Source organism: Oncorhynchus nerka, linkage group LG6 (assembly GCF_034236695.1).
Source record: "Oncorhynchus nerka isolate Pitt River linkage group LG6, Oner_Uvic_2.0, whole genome shotgun sequence".
Lineage (NCBI taxonomy): Eukaryota > Metazoa > Chordata > Actinopteri > Salmoniformes > Salmonidae > Oncorhynchus > Oncorhynchus nerka.
Genome location: NC_088401.1, coordinates 64,920,677 through 64,941,817, shown reverse-complemented (window position 1 = coordinate 64,941,817; position 21,141 = coordinate 64,920,677). Strand labels below are relative to the sequence as shown.

General features: G+C 41.7%; 1 protein-coding gene across 2 annotated transcripts; it reads right to left on the bottom strand.

Annotated features, from left to right (window-relative positions):
• Nucleotides 1–229: 229 nt before the first annotated feature.
• LOC115130846 (lysosome-associated membrane glycoprotein 2-like) lies at nucleotides 230–21,125 on the bottom strand. 2 transcript variants are annotated; one of them, XM_029662367.2, is made up of 9 exons: nucleotides 20,885–21,125; nucleotides 12,618–12,733; nucleotides 7,345–7,555; nucleotides 7,069–7,230; nucleotides 6,640–6,839; nucleotides 6,283–6,402; nucleotides 6,081–6,135; nucleotides 5,683–5,853; nucleotides 230–1,824 (listed from the first exon to the last, which is right to left on the bottom strand). In XM_029662367.2, the coding sequence occupies exons 1-9, from the start codon at nucleotides 20,928–20,930 to the stop codon at nucleotides 1,682–1,684; spliced, it is 1,224 nt and encodes a 407-aa protein (XP_029518227.2). In that variant the 5' UTR covers nucleotides 20,931–21,125; the 3' UTR covers nucleotides 230–1,681. The 2 variants fall into 2 exon arrangements, with proteins under 2 accessions (XP_029518227.2, XP_029518228.2); XM_029662368.2 differs by lacking the exon at nucleotides 230–1,824 and adding an exon at nucleotides 2,755–5,198.
• Between the last annotated feature and the right edge of the window lie 16 nt (nucleotides 21,126–21,141).

Genomic DNA, 21,141 nt, shown 5'->3' with positions numbered 1-21,141 from the left:
GTAGTTTCATGTCTGTCTCTTGAAAAATATATTTTAATCTCAATGAGCCCTTCCTAGTTAAATAAAGGTTTAAAAAAGAAAAAGAAAAAAAGTAATGTGTGTAACATTGCCAGGGCTAGATTTACAACTGTATGCAACACACACACACAATGTCCTTGTCATAACAAGCGCAGTAAAAGGAAAGGAAAACACCAGTGGGTAACGAAAGAAGAGGCAAAGTGCTACAAAACAGGAAAGCAACTATTTTAACTCTCTGCTCCAACTGAAGTTCAACAAGTTAACATCATCTCAACATTCTTCATCGGATTGAGACAGGCTTGGCTGAGGGGAATACTAGTGCAACAAAAAAGGCACAAAAACACATCTTTGGGGCAACATTAACCAGAGGTCTTATGTATTGGTACGGAACAGAATAACATGCCTGATAATAGAAACATCATCCTTGGTCAAACACAATGCATTTCACTGGTTTATTAAAACTCAGGTTGTTCATTTACCTGCTCTGAAATGCAGAGGTCCGGAAATAAGTTTCCTTTCTGTCCAAGCTTTGGTCATAAAATAATTTGTGCTAGAATATGTCAATTATTATACTTTCTATTATGAGGCCTGGGCAGTGTTCAGAAGGACACCGTAGCAACTGTTTGCAACGAAAAAAGGTTATTGTTCAGGCAGTACCTCCCCGTTTCACTAAGTTTCAAAACGCCCTACCTACTGAACATGATCCAGGTAGTAAACGCCTTTAGAGGAAAAGGCTATAGGGACACTCCTAACAGCAAACCAACATCACATTTAGTTTAGTCTATTGCAGAGTCCCTATAGCCTCCGTCTTAACAGAGCCATTTGTGATCCCCGAGCGGAGTCTATATCGCTGTCTTCCTTTCCCTGAGAGGGGACTTCTTAACATTATATTTTCTCTAAAACATCAAAATCACATGTTTATGCAACTGCTCCAAATGCTGGTTGGTACGAGTCTTTGTAAAGTTAGTCCTAGTACAATAAAAGGGACACTAAGAGAAGATTAGTGCAGGTGGTAAAATAACATTTAAATTACAGGGAATTCACAAAAATAGGATATTTTCTAATTCTACAAATATTTAACAATGGTTACTTATGAATAGCAATGCCTCAATTTGTATCTATGAACTTTCAATAAATTCTTTACACAAATTCAAGTCCCTATTTATCCAAAATCAACATAATTAATTCTATACAAGAGAGTAATTAATTAGAAACATAGAAATATAACGCAACACAAAACAGTGAGAAAAACAGCCTCATTCATATGAGCCTCTCTGGGAATAAAGAAACTGATGGCCTGTTATTAAGATGACTCGTGATACTTCACTCCGTGCAATTTACATCCACACACACACCTGGTGCAATACCGCCTGATTATGTTGACAGGTTTCGGTGGTAAATGATTTCAGTCATTGTTGGTGTCAAAAAATAGCAACAGACGGTCAACTTTCAAAATTACTGTTGGGTGGGGTGATACTTCGGGTGGGAGTCTAAACAGGGAATTTGCTGGGGGTAACGTCAAGGAAAGATACATTTTTTCCTTCCATTTCCAATCGGATGCCATAGAAGCTTTGGGGATGGGGAGCCAACGTGTTGTGACGGGCTTGGGTGGGGGAGGATGGGAAGGAATGGGTAGAGGCAGAAGCAGCTGGGATTGGTTAGATTATACAGACTGGTAGCCGGTGCAACTCTTCCTCCGGCCAATCAGGTAAGAGATAAGCACAAGGACGATTAGGAAGCAGAGGGCCACGCCCACAGCGATGGGCACCAGAAAGCTCAAATCAGAGTCCATGAAGCACTCCACGGCTGCCACAGAGAAGAGACAGAAGAAGGGTTAGCGACATTAGCATGCTAGCAATTAGTTAGCAGAAAACACATTTTAGTGAAGAGAAGAAACAGGATTTGGTTAAACTCTTTACAGACAACATGGATGACAAGGCTCGAAAAGCAGCAAGACATCAGATCAGAACCCAGACATTCATCTACAACATGGGGGCGGTTCTGTCAGAGCATATTCGGTGATGGCAGATCTACAACAACACCGGGGATTCTGTCAGAACATGGGCAGTGACAGCAGTTAGGAAAATATTTGGCCATCATCTGCCATCTATAGTCAACCATGTTATAAGTAAGGAATAAGAGTCAGCCAATCAATTCTAAATATATCTACAAGAACTGTTACATGCCAAATGTTATCAATGGAGCCAAGCAATTTCTTTAACACAAACATCTTCTCCAACTCATTGTTTCATGGGAAAGAGCTTTGCTTCAGGTGAATTGTACATTAAGGTTAACTATGCACAGCACATATCAATTTGTAGTTAAATTAAAATCAACATGTATCCTGATGAGCAAAGATACAACCTAAGCATAGCCAGTGGGCTCATTTAGAAGTGCTCATAGCTAGAGCTTTGGTTTCTCTTTCTCCCAATAAAATATGCGATCAATACAATGAGGATCAGCACAGCCAGAGCAACCCCGACGGCTATAGGAACGATCCAGCTCCCTGTCGTGTCGTCTCCGCAATCCTCCGCTGGGTGACAGTAAAGAAAGTGGGCATGAGGGACGTTGCAGGGTGGAAGAAAGGTAAAACATGAAAACCGTGAATGCATGGTCATACTAGGAGGCTTCTCAGTCAAGAATAGTTGGAAAACAAAGAGCAATTTACTAAAATGACCAGGGACCAATAACACTTATTTTCATAATTGTAAAATATAAAAAAAAAATTCCACACCATTGTTTTGGGGGACAATTTCCATTCCCATTTATTGCAGCTAAAAGCCTATTGAAAAGGAATTCAAAAATGAACATTTGTTTGGAGTTACACAGAAGAAAATATAATGCATCTTACATTTGGAGGATGGGCCTCTCCTGAAATAGGGATTTCCCTTTTCTTAACATGATGCATTTTGAATTCATAAAATAGGAGACATTTAGACTAGTGGAGAATCCATTAAATGTAAAGATATCAAACCTGAATGAATCTCAAATGGACAAGCTTCATTGAGTAAGGCACAAATTTGTCACAATCATAACATTGTCAAGTGAATGAAAATTGGGAGTAGTAAATGTTAAGATTCCAAAGGGTATTTTAGAATTGACTTTATACAGGGTCTGAGAAGCCAATTTTAGAATCATAGTAACAAACAGGATTTGTAGAAAAGCAGTCAATTTTCCAAGACACATCACACCGGACTGTAATGCAAGAATCAAAAATAATATTTGATAAGGAATAAATGAATCATTCACATAATCTGAAGAAAAATTGGTTGAATCAAAAGCAACTAAAGGCAGCAATCAAATGTATTCATGCCTCATGCTGACCATAGCACTACAACATAATACCCATTGTATCCAATCCTAACAGTACAAAAATATACACATCCTGTGGACAATGACCTTTACTACCACTCTCTGTCGATAGGTACAACTTACAAGGGGTTAACTGGGCAGGGTTGGGGTTAATTCCATTTAATTCTAGTCAATTCAGGATGTAAACAAAAATTCACATTCAAATGTTCCTTACTGAAGAGCAGAGAGGACAATTGGAATTAGAAATCAATTTACTGAAATTGACTTGATTGTAAAAATGGAATTGACCCCAGCTCTGTTTACAAGTTCCCCTTACTAACTGGCAGCTTTCTGGCGCAACACTGGAGCCAAGACTATACTATACACAGGTGTAATATTGCAGCATGCATTTTGAACTTATGTCAAACTTACTGAACGATTTAATGCATTTATATGTACAAAATAATCACCATCTGCGAAGAACACATTTGAATGGCAGCAAATAAGTCAACTACAGCTATCCCTTTTTGAAACCTAATGCCAACATGTCATGACGGGAGAGGGGGTTTGGTTTCATTTCTCCTTTCAGGTTCATCTTTTACATCCTCATGGACTTTTCAGAGTTAAAGTAACACTTCAAGGTAGATTTCACAGCCAGTCAGTCAAAGGGTTAACACATAATTCTGAGACAGACATTAGTGGCAAACATTATGTCAACTAGTGTCGTGTGTGAACATATAGGGACAGATCCCTTGTTTGGTAACGTCAACTTGGAGAAGGCACTACATGCCAATAATATCACTGTTTTTTAATGTGGCCACACAGATTTCAGTCCTAAAGTCTTCCCTTTCCAGATTCAAACTACTGTGACTAGTGGATTATCAGTAAGGTGAGAGAGGAGAGCGAAGCAGCAGACCTTTATCCTGGTTAGTTAGTAAGGAGTTCCTGAGACAAATCAACAAAGCTACTCAATGTCGTCTCATTGAGCTGCGAGGCAAATTCTAAAATGTTCAAGTTGTCAAATTGTTGCGCTGCTACAATGAATTGTGAGGATGAATGAAACCACAAAAGAAAGGTTCAACTAAAATGTACACAGACATGAAATAAAAACATATGAAACAAAAAAAAGTGAGGGAGAGGGGGAGGGAGCCTGATTCACAGTGACAAGGGCACAACACCCAATTGTCACAACTCCTCGTGAAAATGTGCAAACAGTAGCACAAGTACTCTGACTGGAGTTTCTATAAAATGTGCTACTTGATCAAAAGAGAGCCTACACTGAACAAGAATCTGGAAAGTGATGCAAGGAAATGGAGTGTCATAAGAAACAATCACTTTCAGACATGCTGCAATAAATAAGGCCTTCTATACTGTACAGAGGCAGAGAATCCTGCACTGCTCCTTTCAACAAGGGGGGGGGGGGACACACACAGACAAAGCAAATCAAACAAAAAGGGAGATTACACAAAGAACATGGGTGGTCCAACCTGGTCCTGGAGAGCATTTTGAGTATTCAGAATTACCTGAACAAAGCTACTCAAGTCTAAACCTAAGCGAAGCTAGCCTAATCTCAAGTCTAAAAGCAGCTCTTAAGAGTGGCTGAAGTAAAGAGACTATAGTCTGACTATTCCAGTTTGTGAGTCAGTCATTAATGGAAAGATTACACAGCCAATCCAGGATCAGGTTTTGGGACCCCCCTGACACATAAGGATCAAACTGTGTTCTGGATTCATGATCACAGATAGCTTTTTAGAGGGTTTGATATCCCACATAGGTCTTCCTTCGACCAATCACGTAAGCAATCACTACAATGAGAATCAAGATGGCCAGGGCGGCACCAACAATGACTGGGATTAAGATGCTGGTGTCATCCAGTGAACATTCATGGGCTGCAGACGAGAGAGAGAATCAATGAGCATGACTCGGAACATCTCATCTTCTCATGCTCATTTGGTTGTTAATCAGTTTAAGCAGGGGCAGAAACATGGCATAGTATAAAATACATATGAACATTTTAGTCATTTAGCAGACGCTCTTATCCAGAGCAATTTAAACGAGCAATTAGGGTTAAGTGCCTTACTCAAGGGCACAGATTTTGTTTACTTAGTTGGCTCGGGGATTCGAACCAGGAACCTTTCGGTTACCCACACAACGCTATTAACCGCTAGGCTACCTGCTGCTCTAAATACTTAGCTGTTTCTCACCAAACTGGACAGTTGACCTATTCTACTGATACCAAGAGTGGTTATTATGGCCTATGCCTCAGTTTCAAGCATATTTGCTGCATTTGGCTCTAGTAACCCTAGTAAACTGTAGCATATGGCTAACACAACAAAGGTATTGATAACAATTCACCATCTCAGAGTCACCTACCTGTAGCAAATTCCCCTTTTTCAACCCCAAAGGGCTGGACGCGAAGCTTGAACGTGTAGAGAGTGAGCGTTTCGGTGACAGTTAATGTCTGCTCCTTGTTGCACATGTAGGAGCTGCCTACTGCCGCCACCCAAATGGACATGTTGGTATTGGCTGCAACAACAGCCACCCCTGGACATAACACACAGAGTGAGCAAAGACAGTAGAAGTTTTAATATGCATTGTATATACTGTGTATGTATGTAATGTATAGTGTTTATTTCTTATAAAGCTGCACTGTGTCCAAGACAACTTTCCCCTGGGGGACAATAAAGTTGATCCTATACTATCGTCCAAATAGGGACTTGGTTTACTACGCTAGTGCTTTCTGAAAGGGTTTGTAGTGCTAGGTTGCCTACCAGTGGCTGGTTTCACTGTGACGTTCAAAGCGTGCAGGTGGAACTTCTTGCTGTCCTGTAACGAGCAAGGAAACCCCTTGAACAGGAGACAAACAGACCGTACGCTGCATCCTACCGCCTTAGTCCAGCTGTCTACAAGTTAAATGCAGACAACCAGGATAATAACGGCCTTGGTTTCAGATATTTGGCCTCGTCAACTTACGTTGCTGAAAGTGAACATGATGTCGATTGTGTCCGATGTCAGTATGAGGATGCTGCTGTTGACCCCACAAGCCCCGCCCACTTCAGTCGCACTGGGCACCAGGTTGATGGTCTCCACTTTCTAATAAAGGGGAAAGGGAGTGTGGGATACCTAGTCAGTTGTACAACAACGCATTCAACTGAAAACACAGGTTGATAAACAACAAGAACATTAACATACTAGTAACAACAACCTATCTTCATAGACAAGTCGAGTTCTCTGCGACAAACATGTCTGAACCCTTTCTACTGAACAGGCAATTGCATGATAACATCAAAAGAGCCCATTTTAAAATGGCTATACTATGTTTCTACATACGTCTCCTTGCTTGAAGCCGATCCGCAGGCCGAAGGTGGCCATTAAGCAGGCTGTACTGTTGAAGTCGGGTGCGATGCTGTAATTTCCAGTGGTGGGTGTGGGCAGTGTAGGGGTAGGGGTAGAAGTGGGGGCAGCTGTGGTGGTAACGGTCGTGATGGGCGCCACAGTGGTGGAGGTCAGGTCAGCAGTGCATACAGTGTCTGTGTAAGAAGGACAGAGAAAGACTTTTCAGAGAACCAACAGGGTTGGGATCAATTCAGTAAGTAAACTGATATTCAGTTCACTTCTTGAATTGATTGTATTGAAATGGAATAGACTTCAAACCTGGAGAACAGACACAGTAAGTGTTTGACATAATGCACAATAAATCAGATAATTTTGTTACAGTTGATCCTACAATGGCCTGATGCTTGTTCTCGTACAACCTACCGGTGTCACTTTTGCTGCCGTTTGTGACAAACGCCTGTAAAGTAACATCATACAGTGTCTGAGTGACAGACTCTACTCTCTGGACATTTTCGCTCTTGCAGGAGTAGTAGGTATCCACACCCACGTTGGTGATCCTTGGCTTTGCCGTCACAGACTTGGTTTCTAAACCCAAGAGAGATTCTGTCAAATATCAGTATGCGTCATATCAACTACAGTACTGAATTGGTATATCATGAATGAACAGTATCATGACAAGGCTGTGTAGTCACTAGTTACCGTTTGACGTGGAGTTGGTGAAGACGCTTGAGTCATTGAGGTTGTAGGTGAAGACAATGGAATCTACTTGGTACGTTTTGTTGTCCTTAGTGAATTCAACCGCCCAGCTGTGCCCGTCTCCAAAACCAAGTTTCAATGTTGATGTTGTGTTATTGCATATGCTCCCTTTTGTTGTCACATTTTCAGGCAGTACAAAAAGAACCGTTTCACTCTGAAAGGGGACGAAAATATTGGACAGTCATTAAGAAAGTGACAAGAGTGGAATCCCATTCCTGTCAAGTACTTTCTCAGGAACAGGGCTATTTCAGATGCTTAGGTCATGAGAAAATAGTATTGTTGACATAACTTAACAGTGTGTCCGTTCTTATGATGGATTAGGAGGAAAAAAAGGAACAAAATAAAATATTTTACATCCTGGGAAATATCTAGGCCTATAAATCAGACTGAGATGGGAGTTATTAAAGAGAAGAAAAAAAAAAAGTTTTTTTGTTTTATATATAAAGGGCTATAACTTTGATGAACCCTGGTGAAATAGACAAGCCATGACAATTACAGGATACAGTTGTGGCCCAAAATAATGGCACCCTTGCACTTTTTTCAAGTAACTCACAATGTCCCACCAAAATAAGTTGAAATTGACTAAAGTATTTGGACTCCACAATTCTTGATTTCACTGTTAGTACAGAACCTTACTTTTATTCAAAACTTAATATATCCATTTAAACTAAACAGAAATGGCATTGACAAAATGATCCACACCCTAGACTTAATATTTGGTCAAAATAACCGCAATCAAGCACATCCTATAGCCATCGATGAGCTTCCTGAACCTCTGCACTGGAAGTTTGGCCCACTCCTCATGTAAACAGTTCCAGTTCTCCCAGATTTGAAGGGTGCCTTCTACCAACTGCTGTTTTCAGATCTCTCCACAGGTTTTCAATGTGATTTAGATCTGGGCTCATTGCTGGCCACTTCAGAACAGTCCAGTGTTTTGTCTTGAACCATTCCTGGGTGCTTGGGGTCATTGTCCTGCTGGAAGAACCATGATATTCGATGGAGACCCAGCTTTCTGACACCGGGTCCGACATTGCGCTCTAAAAGGCCTTGGTATTGTCCTGATTTCATGATGCCATGCATACGATCAAGACACCCAGTGCCAGAGGCAGCAAAGCAACCACAAATCATCACTGAACGTCCATGTTTGACTGTAGGGAAGGTGTTCTTTTCTTTAAAGGCTTCATTTTGTTTTCTGTAAACAGAGATGGTGTGTTTTACCAAAAAGCTCTACGTTGGTCTCATCTCATTCTCCCAGACAGATTTTGGCATGTTCAGGTGTGTTTTGGCAAATTGCAGTCAGGCAGCTTGCGTGAGTATTCACCCCCTTAGCATTTTTCCTAATTTGTTGTTTTACAACCTGGAATTAAAATAGATTTTTGGGGGTTGGATCATTGGATTTACACAACATACCTACCACTTTGAAGATGCAAATAATTTTTTCTTGTCTCTGTAAGCTTGGCACATCCAGCCACTGTGATTTTTGACCATTCTTCAAGACAAAACGGCTCCAGCTCCTTCATGTTGGATGGGTTCTGCTGGTGTACAGCAATCTTTAAGTCATTCCACAGATTCTAAATTGGATTGAGGTCTGGGCTTTGACTAGGCCATTCCAAGACATTTAAATGTTTCCCCTTAAACCACTCGAGTGTTGCTTTAGCAGTATCCTTAGGGTCATTGTCCTGCTGGAAGGAGAACCTCCGTCCCGGTCTCAAATCTCTGGAAGACAAAACCGGTTTCCCTCAAGAATTTCCCTGTATTTAGCGCCATCCATCATTCCTTCAATTCCGACCAGTTTCCCAGTCCCTGCCGATGAAATACATCCCCACAGCATGATGCTGCCACCACCATGCTTCACTGTGGGGATGGTGTTATCGGGGTAATGAGAGGTGTTGAGTTTGCACCAGACAAAGCATTTTCCTCATTGGCCAAAAAGCTACATTTTAGTCTCATCTGACCTGAGCACTTTCTTCCATATGGTTAGGGAGTCTCCCTCATGCCATTTGGTGAACACCAAACATGTTTGCTTATTTTTTTTAAAGCAATGGCTTTTTTTTCTGGCCACTTCTGTAAAGCCCAGCTCTGTGGAGTGTACGGCTTAAAGTGGTCCTATGGACAGATACTACAATAACCCTGAAGGAGCTGCAAAGCTCCACAGTGGACATCTTTGGTCTCTTTGTTGTCGCTCTGATTAAAGCCCTCCTTGCCTGGTCCGTGAGATTTGGCGGGCGGCCCGCTCGTCAGGTTTGTTGTGGTACTATATTCTTTCCATTTTTAAAATTTTTAATAATGGATTTAATGGTGCTCTGTGGGATGTTCAAAATTAATTATATTTTTTTACAACTCAACCCTGATCTGTACTTCTCCACAACTTTGTCCCTGACCTGTTTGGAGAGCTCCTTGGTCTTCATATTGCCGCTTGCTTGGTGGTGCCCCTTGCTTAGTGGTGTTGCAGACTCTGGGGCTGTCAGAACATGTGTACAGTTGAAGTCGGAAGTTTACATACACCTTAGCCAAATACATTTAAACTCAGTTTCACAATTCCTGACATTTAATCCCAGTAAAAATTCCCTGTCTTAGGTCAGTTAGGATCACTACTTTATTTTAAGAATGTGAAATGTAGGAATAATAGTATAGATAATTATTTATTTCAGCTTTTATTTCTTTCATCACAATCCCAGTGGGTCAGAAGTTTACATACACTCAATTAGTATTTGGTAGCATGGCCTTTAAATTGTTTAACTTGGGTCAAACGCATCAGGTAGCCTTCCACAAGCTTCCCACAATAAGTTGGGTGAATTTTGGCCTAACCTTCCAGACAGAGCTGGTGTAATTGAGTCAGGTTTGTAGGCCTCCTTGCTCGCACACGCTTTTCCAGTTCTGCCCACAAACTCTCTATAGAATTGTTGTCAGGGCTTTGTGATGGCAACTCCAATACCATGACTTTGTTGTCCTTAAGCCATTTTGCCACACCTTTGGAAGTATGCTTGGGGTCATTGTCCATTTGGAAGACCCCTTTGCGACCAAGCTTTAACTTCCTGACTGACGTCTTGAGATGTTGCTTCAATATATCCACATCATTTCCCTGCCTTATGATGCCATCTATTTTGTGAAGTGCACCAGTCCCTCCTGCAGCAAAGCACCCCCACAACATGATGCTGCCACCCCCGTGCTTCAGTGTTGGGATGGTGTTCTTCAGCTTGCAAGCCTTCCCCTTTTTCCTCCAAACATAATGATGGTCATTATGGCCAAACAGTTCTATTTTTGTTTCATCAGACCAGAGGACATTTCCCCAAAAAGTACGATCTTTGTCCCCATGTGCAAACCTCTGCAAACCGTAGTCTGGCTTTTTTAAATGGTGGTTTTGGAGCAGTGGCTTCTTCCTTGATTAGTGGCCTTTCAGGTTATGTCGATATAGGACTCGTTTTACCAGCATCTTCACAAGGTCCTTTGCTGTTGTTCTGGGATTGATTTACACTGGAAATTGCTCCCAAGGATGAACCAATGATGTCAAGCAAAGAGGTACTGAGTTTGAAGGTAGGCCTTGAAATACATCCAATTGACTCAAATGATGTCAATTAGCCTATCAGAAGTTTCTAAAGCCATGACATCATTTTCTGGAATTTCCCAAGCTGTTTAAAAGGCACAGTCAACTTAGTGTATGTAAACTTCTGACCCACTGGAATTGTGATACAGTGAATTATAAGTGAAATAATGTCTGTAAACAATTGTTGGAAAAATGACTTGTGTCATGCAAAGTAGATGTCCTAACCGACTTGCCAAAGCTATATTTTGTTAACAAGAAATTTGTGGAGTGGTTGAAAAACGAGTTTTAATGACTCCAACCTAAGTGTATGTAAACTTCCCACTTCAACTGTATATATACCAAGATCATGTGACACTTAAATAAAGTCCACCTGCTGCAATCTAACTAATTATGTGACTTCTGATGGTAATTGGTTGCACCAGATCTTATTTAGGGGCTTCATAGCAAAGGGGGGTGAATACATATGCATGCAGCAATTTTCTGTAATTTTTTTCATTTCACTTCACGAATTAGGACCATTTTGTTTATGTCCATTACATGAAATCCAAATAAAAATCCATTTAAATTACAGGTTGTAATGCAACAAAATAGGAAAAATGCCAAGGGAGATGAATACTTTATTTGGCACTGTATGTCTTGCTCTCAGCAGTGGGGTCCTCTTGGGTCTACTACCATATAAATCCCTTAAGGGCCCCCTTAGTGGCCAAGTCCAGGGAGGTTGGCTACAGTGGCATCGGCCTCAAACTTCTTGTTAACATTACATACAGTGGAAATATGAACATCAAGGTCTCTGGAGATTGTCCATGCTTGGCTACAATCTTCTATCTGACCTCAAATCATTTTCTGGTTTTCTTTCTTTCCCCTATGCTCATTGCGGTACACAGTGACACGAAATAGGAGAATGAGTCCTTTTCTCTATTCAAACTGGTTGAATTAGTATTTTCTTTATATAGTAGACACCTGCAACTCACCACAGGCGAGTTCAATTCCAAAGTAAAGGAGAATCACCTGCTTGAAATTAATTATTTGTAACTACTTCTAGAAGGTGCCAATAATATTGTCCGGGCCATTTTATGATTTCTTTGTGGAATAAGCTAACATTTAGTAAATTATTCAGATTTCTTTTTTTTTCAACTGCAAACCAAATACATTAATATGTGGATACCAAAATATGTATTACTTTCAAGACTTTTCAGGAGGAAATGGTTCATTACTTGAAAAAAGTGCAAGGGTGTCAATATTTTGGCTCGCAACTATTTAGTCAACAGGGGAAAAAAACTAAACAGAAAAAGGATGAACAGAAGACATTTCTCAGCAGCTGGGCTACACCCCTATACCCAGAGTCAATATTCATGTAGTCCGTTTATTTGTGTGGCTGTTCTTAGCTCGCTTAATGTTCTGTTTGGTAGCCAACTAGCACTCACGTGGCTGCAAGTAATGCTTAAGTTGTAAAAAGTGTATTGATATAAGTAGGACAGATGATGACTGAGAAAGAAAAAAAAACAGATCGGAGTTGTCTTTCGATGGTTATGCATATTCATGGAATGAGGCTAGCAGCATAGCATCCCTCTCCCTTGATACCTGGACTGTTTTAGGAGTTCTCTAAAGGCATAGATGTACTAGCCTGCAAATTAAAACCATTTAAATAGGAGTAAATATACAGATTACGCACCTTATTTACACCAACTTCATAGGTGACGGAGAAGTTGACCATCAAATTGGCGTAGAGGCATAATTTATTCTCCGTGTTGTTGACTGACACCTCAGTCGCATGTGACAGGTGGAGTTCTGCAATATAAATAAAGTCTTGCATTTCATAATGAGAAGACAAAAAAACACGAGGCAGATGTGTAAATAAACCCCTTTTCAATAAATTCAAGGTAAACGCACATCTTACCAGCATAGGTAGGCTAGTCGAACATGCGTTTTGGATATTTTCTACTTCCCTTATAATAAGTAGCCTAATGGCCTCAAATCACTGTAAAAGTCAGAGTGGGGAACACACCATGGGCTAACGATTTCCTAACCTTCATTTTTAAACTGTTGAATAAACCATTCATCAGCAGATTACTCTCACATGGGACTAAATGGTAGGTCACGGTTAGGCTTGTCACCCCGAGTGACCTGATATCAGAGGCCCTAGCATGCAACAGAGGACTCTGGGGCCATTGCTCAGGCCAAATGAACACATTGATGTAAATATAAACTTTATGCATATGGGGGGGGGGGGGGCGATCAGAGATTTACTACTGAAAACAAAACTAGGATTCTGACTGTATTGAATATTAAAAGTGAATCGTGGCAGACAAGTGATTGCTGTAGCAGCTGCTGTCTATCTAACTGGGAGGGTCTAAGACACGGTTCCCCAACTGCTTTTATTTGGCCCCCCCCAAATTTTAATAAAAAATAAATCATTTTATATATATATATATTTTTTTTTTATTTTTTTATTTTTTATTGTTGGACATAAGACTAAAAACACCAGGAAATCCACTCAAAGTGATTTTCATTTTTTAAATCTGTTACCAAGTATAATAGAGAGTCGTGATCATAACACAAATAATAATTAATTGGATTTATATAGGTGCTTTTCCACCAACTGGGGTACTCAAAGCGCTTTACATAGTAGGGGGAAACTCACCTTACCCCCTATCAATGTGTAGCACCCACCTCAGTGCTGCACAGTAACCATTTTTGTGCCAGAACGCTCACCACACATCAGCTATCAAAACAAATTGTATTTGTCACATGCACCGAATACCTTAGTGAAATGCTTACTTACAAGCCGTTAACCAACAATGCAGTTAAGAAAAATAAGTTAAGTATTTACTAAAATAAAATACAGGTAAAAAAATACATATAAAAATAAATAATTAAAGCGCAACAATAAAGTAATGAGGCTATATACAGGGGGTACCAGTACAGAGTCAATGTGCGGGGGCACAAGTTAGTTGAGGTATTATGTACATGTAGGTACAGTGACTATGCATAGATAATAAACAGATAATAGCAGCAGCGTAAAAATGGAGGTGAGGGTCAATGAAAATAGTCCGGGTAGCCATTTGAATAGCTGTTCATGTCTTGGGGGTAGAAGCTGTTAAGAAGCCTTTGGGACCTAGACATGGTGCGCCAGTAACGCTTGCCGTGCGGTAGCAGAGAGAACAGTCTATGACTAGGGTGGTTGGAGTCTGACAATTTTTAGGGCCTTCATCTGACAACACCTGGTATAGAGGTCTTGGATGGTAGGAATCTTGGCCACAGTAATGTACTGGGGCGTACGCACTACCCTCTATAGTGCCTTGCGGTCGGAGGCCGAGCAGTTGCCATACCAGGCAGTGATGCAACCAGTCAGGATGCTCTCGATGGTGCAGCTGTAGAACTTTGAGGATGTGAGGACCCATGCCAAATCTTTTCAGTCTCCTGAAGGGGAATAGGGGTTGTCGTGCCCTCTTCATGACTGTCTTGGTGTGTTTGGACCATGATAGTTAGTTGGTGGTGTGGACACCAATGAATTTGAAGCTCTCAACCTGCTCCAAAACAACCCCTTTGATGAGAATGTGGGCATCCTGTAGTCCACGATCATATATCCTTTGTCTTGATCACATTGAGGGAGAGGTTGTTATCCTAGGCACCACACTGCAGGTCTCTGACCTCCTCCTGAAAGGCTGTGTCATCGTTGTTAGTGATCAGGCCTACCACTGGTTGTGTCATCAGCAAACTTAATGATGGTGTTGGAGTCGTGCAGTCACGAGTGAACAGGGAGTACAGGAGGGGACTGAACCCGCACCCCTGAGGGGCCCTTGTGTTGAGGATCAGTGTGGCAGGTGTTGTTAACTACCCTTACCACCTGGGGGCAGCCCGTCAGGAAATCCAGGCTCCAGTTGCAGAGGGAGGTGTTTTGTCCCAGGGTCCTTAGCTTAGTGATGAGCTTTGAGGGCACTATGGTGTTGAATGCTGAGATGTAATCAATTAATAGAATTCTCACATAGGTATTCCTTTGTTTCGGGTGGGAAAGGACAGTGTGGAGTGCAATAGAGATCGCATCATCTGTGGATCTGTTGGGGCGGTATGCAAATTGGAGTGGGTCTAGGGTTTCTGGGATGATGGTGCTGATGTGAGCCATGACCAGTCTTTCAAAGCACTTCATGGCTACAGACGTGAGTGCTACGGGTCGGTAGTCATTTAGGCTGGTTACCTTGGTGTTCTTGGACACAGAGACTATGGTGGTCTGCAGGGGCAGACTGAAACAACAATTCAGGCCAGGAATTTGACTCCATCCCAGGACACCCTGTTCACGCAAACCACCAGACGGCTCATTTTGTAGGCTAACCCTATTTGTTAAAGTAACGGGTACCAAACTAGTTATACATTTGGCCACTATGTTCATTGGGGAAGAAAGTTATCCACATTACAAAATACAAACATTTGGGACTGACCAACAAGTAGCCTATCTGAACACTGAGTTTAAGGTAAGCTATGGTTATGGGTCCACCATCAATCTCACTAGGAATACACCAACCATAGCACATACAAATGTACAAGGCTAGACACACAAAACAATTAGCCTACACTTTTTTTTAAAAAGAGAATGAGATATACAGTTAGCTCAAATGATTCTCTATATTCATGCATCAAGCATATCAAAAAAACTTCACACACACACATTCACTGAACATAAGCTACAACAATGTAAGTAAGTATAATACAAAAATCACTCTTCAAAAAAATGTAGATTACAATGTTCACTCACTGGTGCCCATAAAGCAAACAGCACAAAAATAAACACATCTAAACACTGAGTCAATGAAATTGAACATTGGCTACATAACTGCAAGTATAATACGAAAGTCCAAAAAAACATGCCTCTGTACAAAAGCTTTAACTCACAGCAAATTGTCTTTCACCCATGTCAGCCTGTTAAGAAAGAGTAATAGCATAGCTACTTCAGAGTAATTGCCACTAGTAAACCAGCAGGTGGCACAGTAACTCACTGGCATCTTGTCAATGTCGGCATCTTTGTCAAGTCCCATAAGAATCTCCCTCTCGGTTGCCATCAAAAGGAACGTGTCAAGGTTCTCTTGAGTGAGGGAGGTTCTTAGGCGGTTCTTCATGAATTTCAGGGTGGAAAAGGTCCTCTCACAAGCCACCTGAGTGATGGATAGGGAAAGGAGGAACTTGTAGCCCAAACCAATGATGTGAAACACTTCCTTGAGCAGATTGTACTGAGACAGGAGAAGATTGCAGCACATGGGGCAGTTTTTACATGTGGAACAACTTCTGCTCACCAACTCCACACTTTCATCAGGATCCTCAAAGCCTTCCCATGATTCATCACTGGCAGCGGCAGCCTGGTGTTGTACTCCTCCAATGCTGACTGTTTCAGTCTTTCCCACTGTTGTGCAAGGCTGATCAGTTCAGCCTGCAATGCCTCAACAGTGGCATGTTCATCAAATTCCAGTAAGCATTCGCTGAGCTCCTTCATGGCTGTCTTTGGAAGGCCCTTTTCTCTGATCTCAGGAAAATGCTTCGGCTTCATGCAGGAGACATCTGCACACAGCACTGTGTTTTCTGCATAATGGCAGTGAACACTTTCAACAAGTGTCCAGTACCACATTGTGGATCTTGATTTTGTAATCCATGTCAGCATTAGCAATGGACTTATCTTCTGCCAACTCACCTGGTTCTCTTCATTTGTTTTGTTCTCTTCTCTGGGAGAGCAGTCTGAGCTTCAGCATCACAGTCCTGCTGCTCCTCCAGAATGCCATTGGCCCACCCAACAAAGTTGTCTGCTGTCCTCTTCACACCCACAAAGTCTCCGGCACACTTTCTCAGGTTATCCTCCGTTCCCGTCACCAAGTGCTGTGCTGTTACGATATCCATGCCACTTGTTTGCAAGTATTTAGAGAGAGGGGACGTCTGCTCAAGAATCCTGAGAAAAACCTCAGCTGTAAGTATGGTTTCATACTTTAGGAGAGCATCCTTGTACCCTTGGGCCTTGCATCGGATGGCAGGTTTTATGGTCGCATCATTTTCAATTCTTTCCATCGTGATGACCACATCCGTGTGAAGTGCATGGTCAGGCTTTGCAAAGCCTCCAAATACTTTCCTCAAGGCCTCAACTTTGGCCCACCAGTGTGTTTCACCAATTCCATCAAGCCGTCTGCGTCTCCTGTCCTCACTGGTTTCCTCCCATAGCTTCATGCGCTTGTAGGAATCTTGAACGAACACAGCAATGTCATACAATAGTGAGAAAAGGGATTCACTTGCCACAACCCCAGTGGTGTCAGTTAGCACAAGGTTGAGGACACCATATGTGTACTTGGTTAGGAGACTCTCCTGTTAGCAATGCAGAGAAGACCCTGTATTGTCCTGCATATTAGCTACTCCGCCTGTTGCATTACCAACACACTGTTTGATATCTTTGTCCATCTCTCAAGGGTCTTTTTCACAAGGTCCACAAAGTACTGTCCAGTCGATGACTCACGGTCAATGACCGCAACGAGTCTCTCGTGGACAACATCAGTGAAATATCGCAGAACTACTGCCCACTGGTCTTCGGATGTTAAATCCTGTGTTGTGTCCATTTGTACTGAGATCATCCCTGCCTTTCTCACTTCAACAGCAATTGTCTACTGAATCAACATTCTGACTTCAATTACTTTATTTGCTGTTGTTTTGGACATCATAGTTACCAAAAACCCTCTCCCTTTACTTTCCATCTGCTTCCTGCTCTTCTCAATGCAATCACTAACATGCTCAGGTAGGAAGAGATCATATTTGCTTAGCAACAATATAAGCTCAAGAAACTTGCCATGATTGACAGCCATGTTTTCCAAGTTATATGCAGCTTCATGTCTGTGTCCTCCGTAGCTAAGCCCACATTTACCAATCATTTTAACTACCTCAATCACATGTTCCATGACCTGCCTCCTCTTTCTGACCTGTTTTAGTTGAACTGACATTTGCTTATCACTCAGAAGGGTACGGATGTCTGTTTTGCTGGCTCTGAGGAAAAAGGATACTGCACTTTCTCTATGGTTCTTGCTTCTCTCATGTTCCTGTACACGAGATTTCCTGATAATCTCATAAATAAAGAACATATTAACCTAAAATCATAGCCTATATGTTTAGGTTTGTGCTCAGGTTGTACTTGAAGGTTCCTGCTCTGAGTCTGACTCTGAACTGACGCAGACGCTCTAGTGCTGCTGCTGCTTCCTTCTCCACCTTTGCAAAGAAAATACTATTATCAGACTCACTATCATTAGTGTATCAGTAGGCTCTTAATTCTTCCCAGAGCTGTATATTAATATAGTAACTTGTAATGCTGGTACTAATGGCGCTAATGATCTTTGTCATTGCCTGTGCTGTGTCACACAGGCTGCTGTGTCACACAGGCTACTGTGTTACATTCATGGATGTATTATGGTTACATTACTGTAGCCTGTTTCGCTGTACAGTGTATGTGCACTTTCCCTCGCTTATGTGGCATGAATCATGACCGAATGCTGGCATGTCCATAGTCTAGGTTTATTATTTTTTACTAGTTGAAACATATTGCCTTCAATGTCATTATGATCACTGTTGCACTCATTGCCATGATATAATTCCTCCACGAAGACGTGCAAACTGTTTAGCCTACTGGCCGTTGTGTCATTATTATTAACTAGGCTACTTAGCTAACCATGCTGGGTGTCGTGTGTGTTTTAGCTAGTGTTTTTGACTCCCTTACTGGTCCCTTACTGGTAAACATGTTGCTTATTTTGCAGCGTCTGTGGCAAGGGCCTTTCTCTTTTTTTATTCTCACTATTTGCTCCACCTTTCCTTTTCTGGCCGTCCATTTCGCCATGTGACTTGTCGAAAATGTTGTCGGTAGAGAAGCAGGTTGACGGTTGCTATGTGCGTCACGGAGAGACCTGATGTCATTTTTGGCACAGGGACACTGCAGTGAGAGGGAGAGTCACGCCTGATGTGTGGATTCTCCGTCAACTCATTCCTGCTTGCTATATTGTCGCTTGTCAAGTTGACTATTCATGGCAGGCCAAAACAACCCTCAGGCCACCGGGAACGGTCCCGGTGAACCAGCTTTTATTGACAAATAGACACAGACCGACAACCTCGTCTTACCGGAGGCAGCTGTTCCATCTTGCCGATACATGGAAAATCCAGCACGCTGCAAGTTATCCATGTCGTCATTCAGCTACGACTCGGTGAAACATAATATTTGACAGTTTTTAATGTCTCGTTGGTAGGATAGTCTTAATAGGAGCTCAGCTCCAGTTTGTTATCCAACGATTTCACGTTGGCTAATAGGACTGATGGTAGAGGCGGATTACCCACTCGCCATCAAATCCTTACAAGGGACCCTGACCTACGTTCCCAATATCTTGGCTCTTCTTCATGCAAATGATGGGGATTTGGGCCTTGTCCAGTGTCTGAAGTAAATCTTTCTCAGCTGACTCTTTAAGAAAAAGTATTCATCCAGTACGAGGTGAGAATCGCTGTCCTGATATACAGAAGCTATTTTCGGTCATAAGAGACAGTGGCAGAAACATTATGTACAATATAAGTTACAAATAACGCACACAAAAAACACAATAGCACAATTGGTTAGGAACCTGTAAAACAGCAGCCATCTACTCCGGCGTAAGGTGGGGACATGAGGAGTGATATGCCAATTAGGAATGAGGGGGATGATTAGGTGGCCATGATGGAATGTGGCCAAGTTGGGGCTTTACCCATGAGGGGGGTGAACACCCCTACTCTTACAATAAATTTTATGGGATTTTGATTGACCAGTCAGGACACCCATTTTAACATCCCATATGAAAGACATCACCCTAAGCAGGGCAATGTCCCCAAATTTAATCAAGGTTTGAAATGATTATATTTTTGTCAAATATGATCGGTTTAGCTTTCTTCCAGTCAATTTGTAGTCTAAACATTTTTATTGTTATGCCCCCCGGCTGGATCTAGTTGATCCCTTGTTTAAGATTTCACAGTAGTCAGCAGCCGTTTCACAATTGAACAACACTGTTGGGAAAGGGCAATCAAGAGATGCTTGGTCATGAGTTGCTACAGATTGTACGCGAGCTAATGTTAAAAACCAACGACTGTTGGTGTCCATTACTTGGCGTTACAGGAAAGCAGGTTAGTTTGTATGGGGCTCTCTTGTAATGGACACCAATCTTTGGTATATCACTTTATCTGGGGTAAAATCTGTAGCTAGGTCATGAGACAACTTCCTGATCAACAAGCTTGCAAGGTAACGTTAGCTAGCTAAATAAGATACAACCTTCGAGGTGTGAATCCTTAATTTCCTTTAAACCAAGATTTTGGATTGACCTGGATTTACAACAGTAACTGGTTGCTGTTGCGAACTACGAAAATGTCATGCAACGAAGTGACTAACGACGTTAGCAGATTAGTAACTAGCTAGATAGGTGTTCTGAGCCAAGTCATCTTATCACATGTTCCAAATAAATTGGGTGAATGGAACTGGTGGATTGTTGACAGGTTAAGGTTTGATAGACACAATAATGACGATATAAAGTCAAATACAATGTCTAAACATGACATTGGGTTATAGCCAAAGACAGAGGAAAAACTAGTTATTTTCCCTGTCCATCCGGGAAGAAGTCCTATCTGCAACTGCTAAATAACACAACAGGCGCATTACCTAGCTAAATAAGCATGACAGGTCAACAGATCCATAAACTTCAAGTCTGAGATTATGGACAGCAATGTCTTTTTTTTAAACAACGTTAAACTAAATTATAGTTAACGTTTGTTTGCTAACTACTGGCGTAGAAAATAAATAGCTAACAATCTGGTAGAGGATAGGCCTGAAGTGACGGAGCACCGAAAGTTTCCTCTTTTGTGACCCACAATTTTAGCCAACGGTGACACAAAGCAATATTAATTTCAATTGTCTAAACATACCATTTCCAAGAGCCAAGAAGAAGACCACAAACGCGCACCAAAACATGATCACTTGGTAGCCAAAACACTTCACCCGGAAACAACAGCGTTCGACTTCGGCTACCTTCCAAATGTGCAGCTCCCGCGCATCTACTGCAAAAGCACCAGGAAATTAAAGTCATATGACCTGCGGGCAGAGCTTCCTATATACTAAGCACGTATCGGAACTCCACAATAAATGTGCGTTGAATAAACTTAGTTGCTACTTCTCCCCCTGA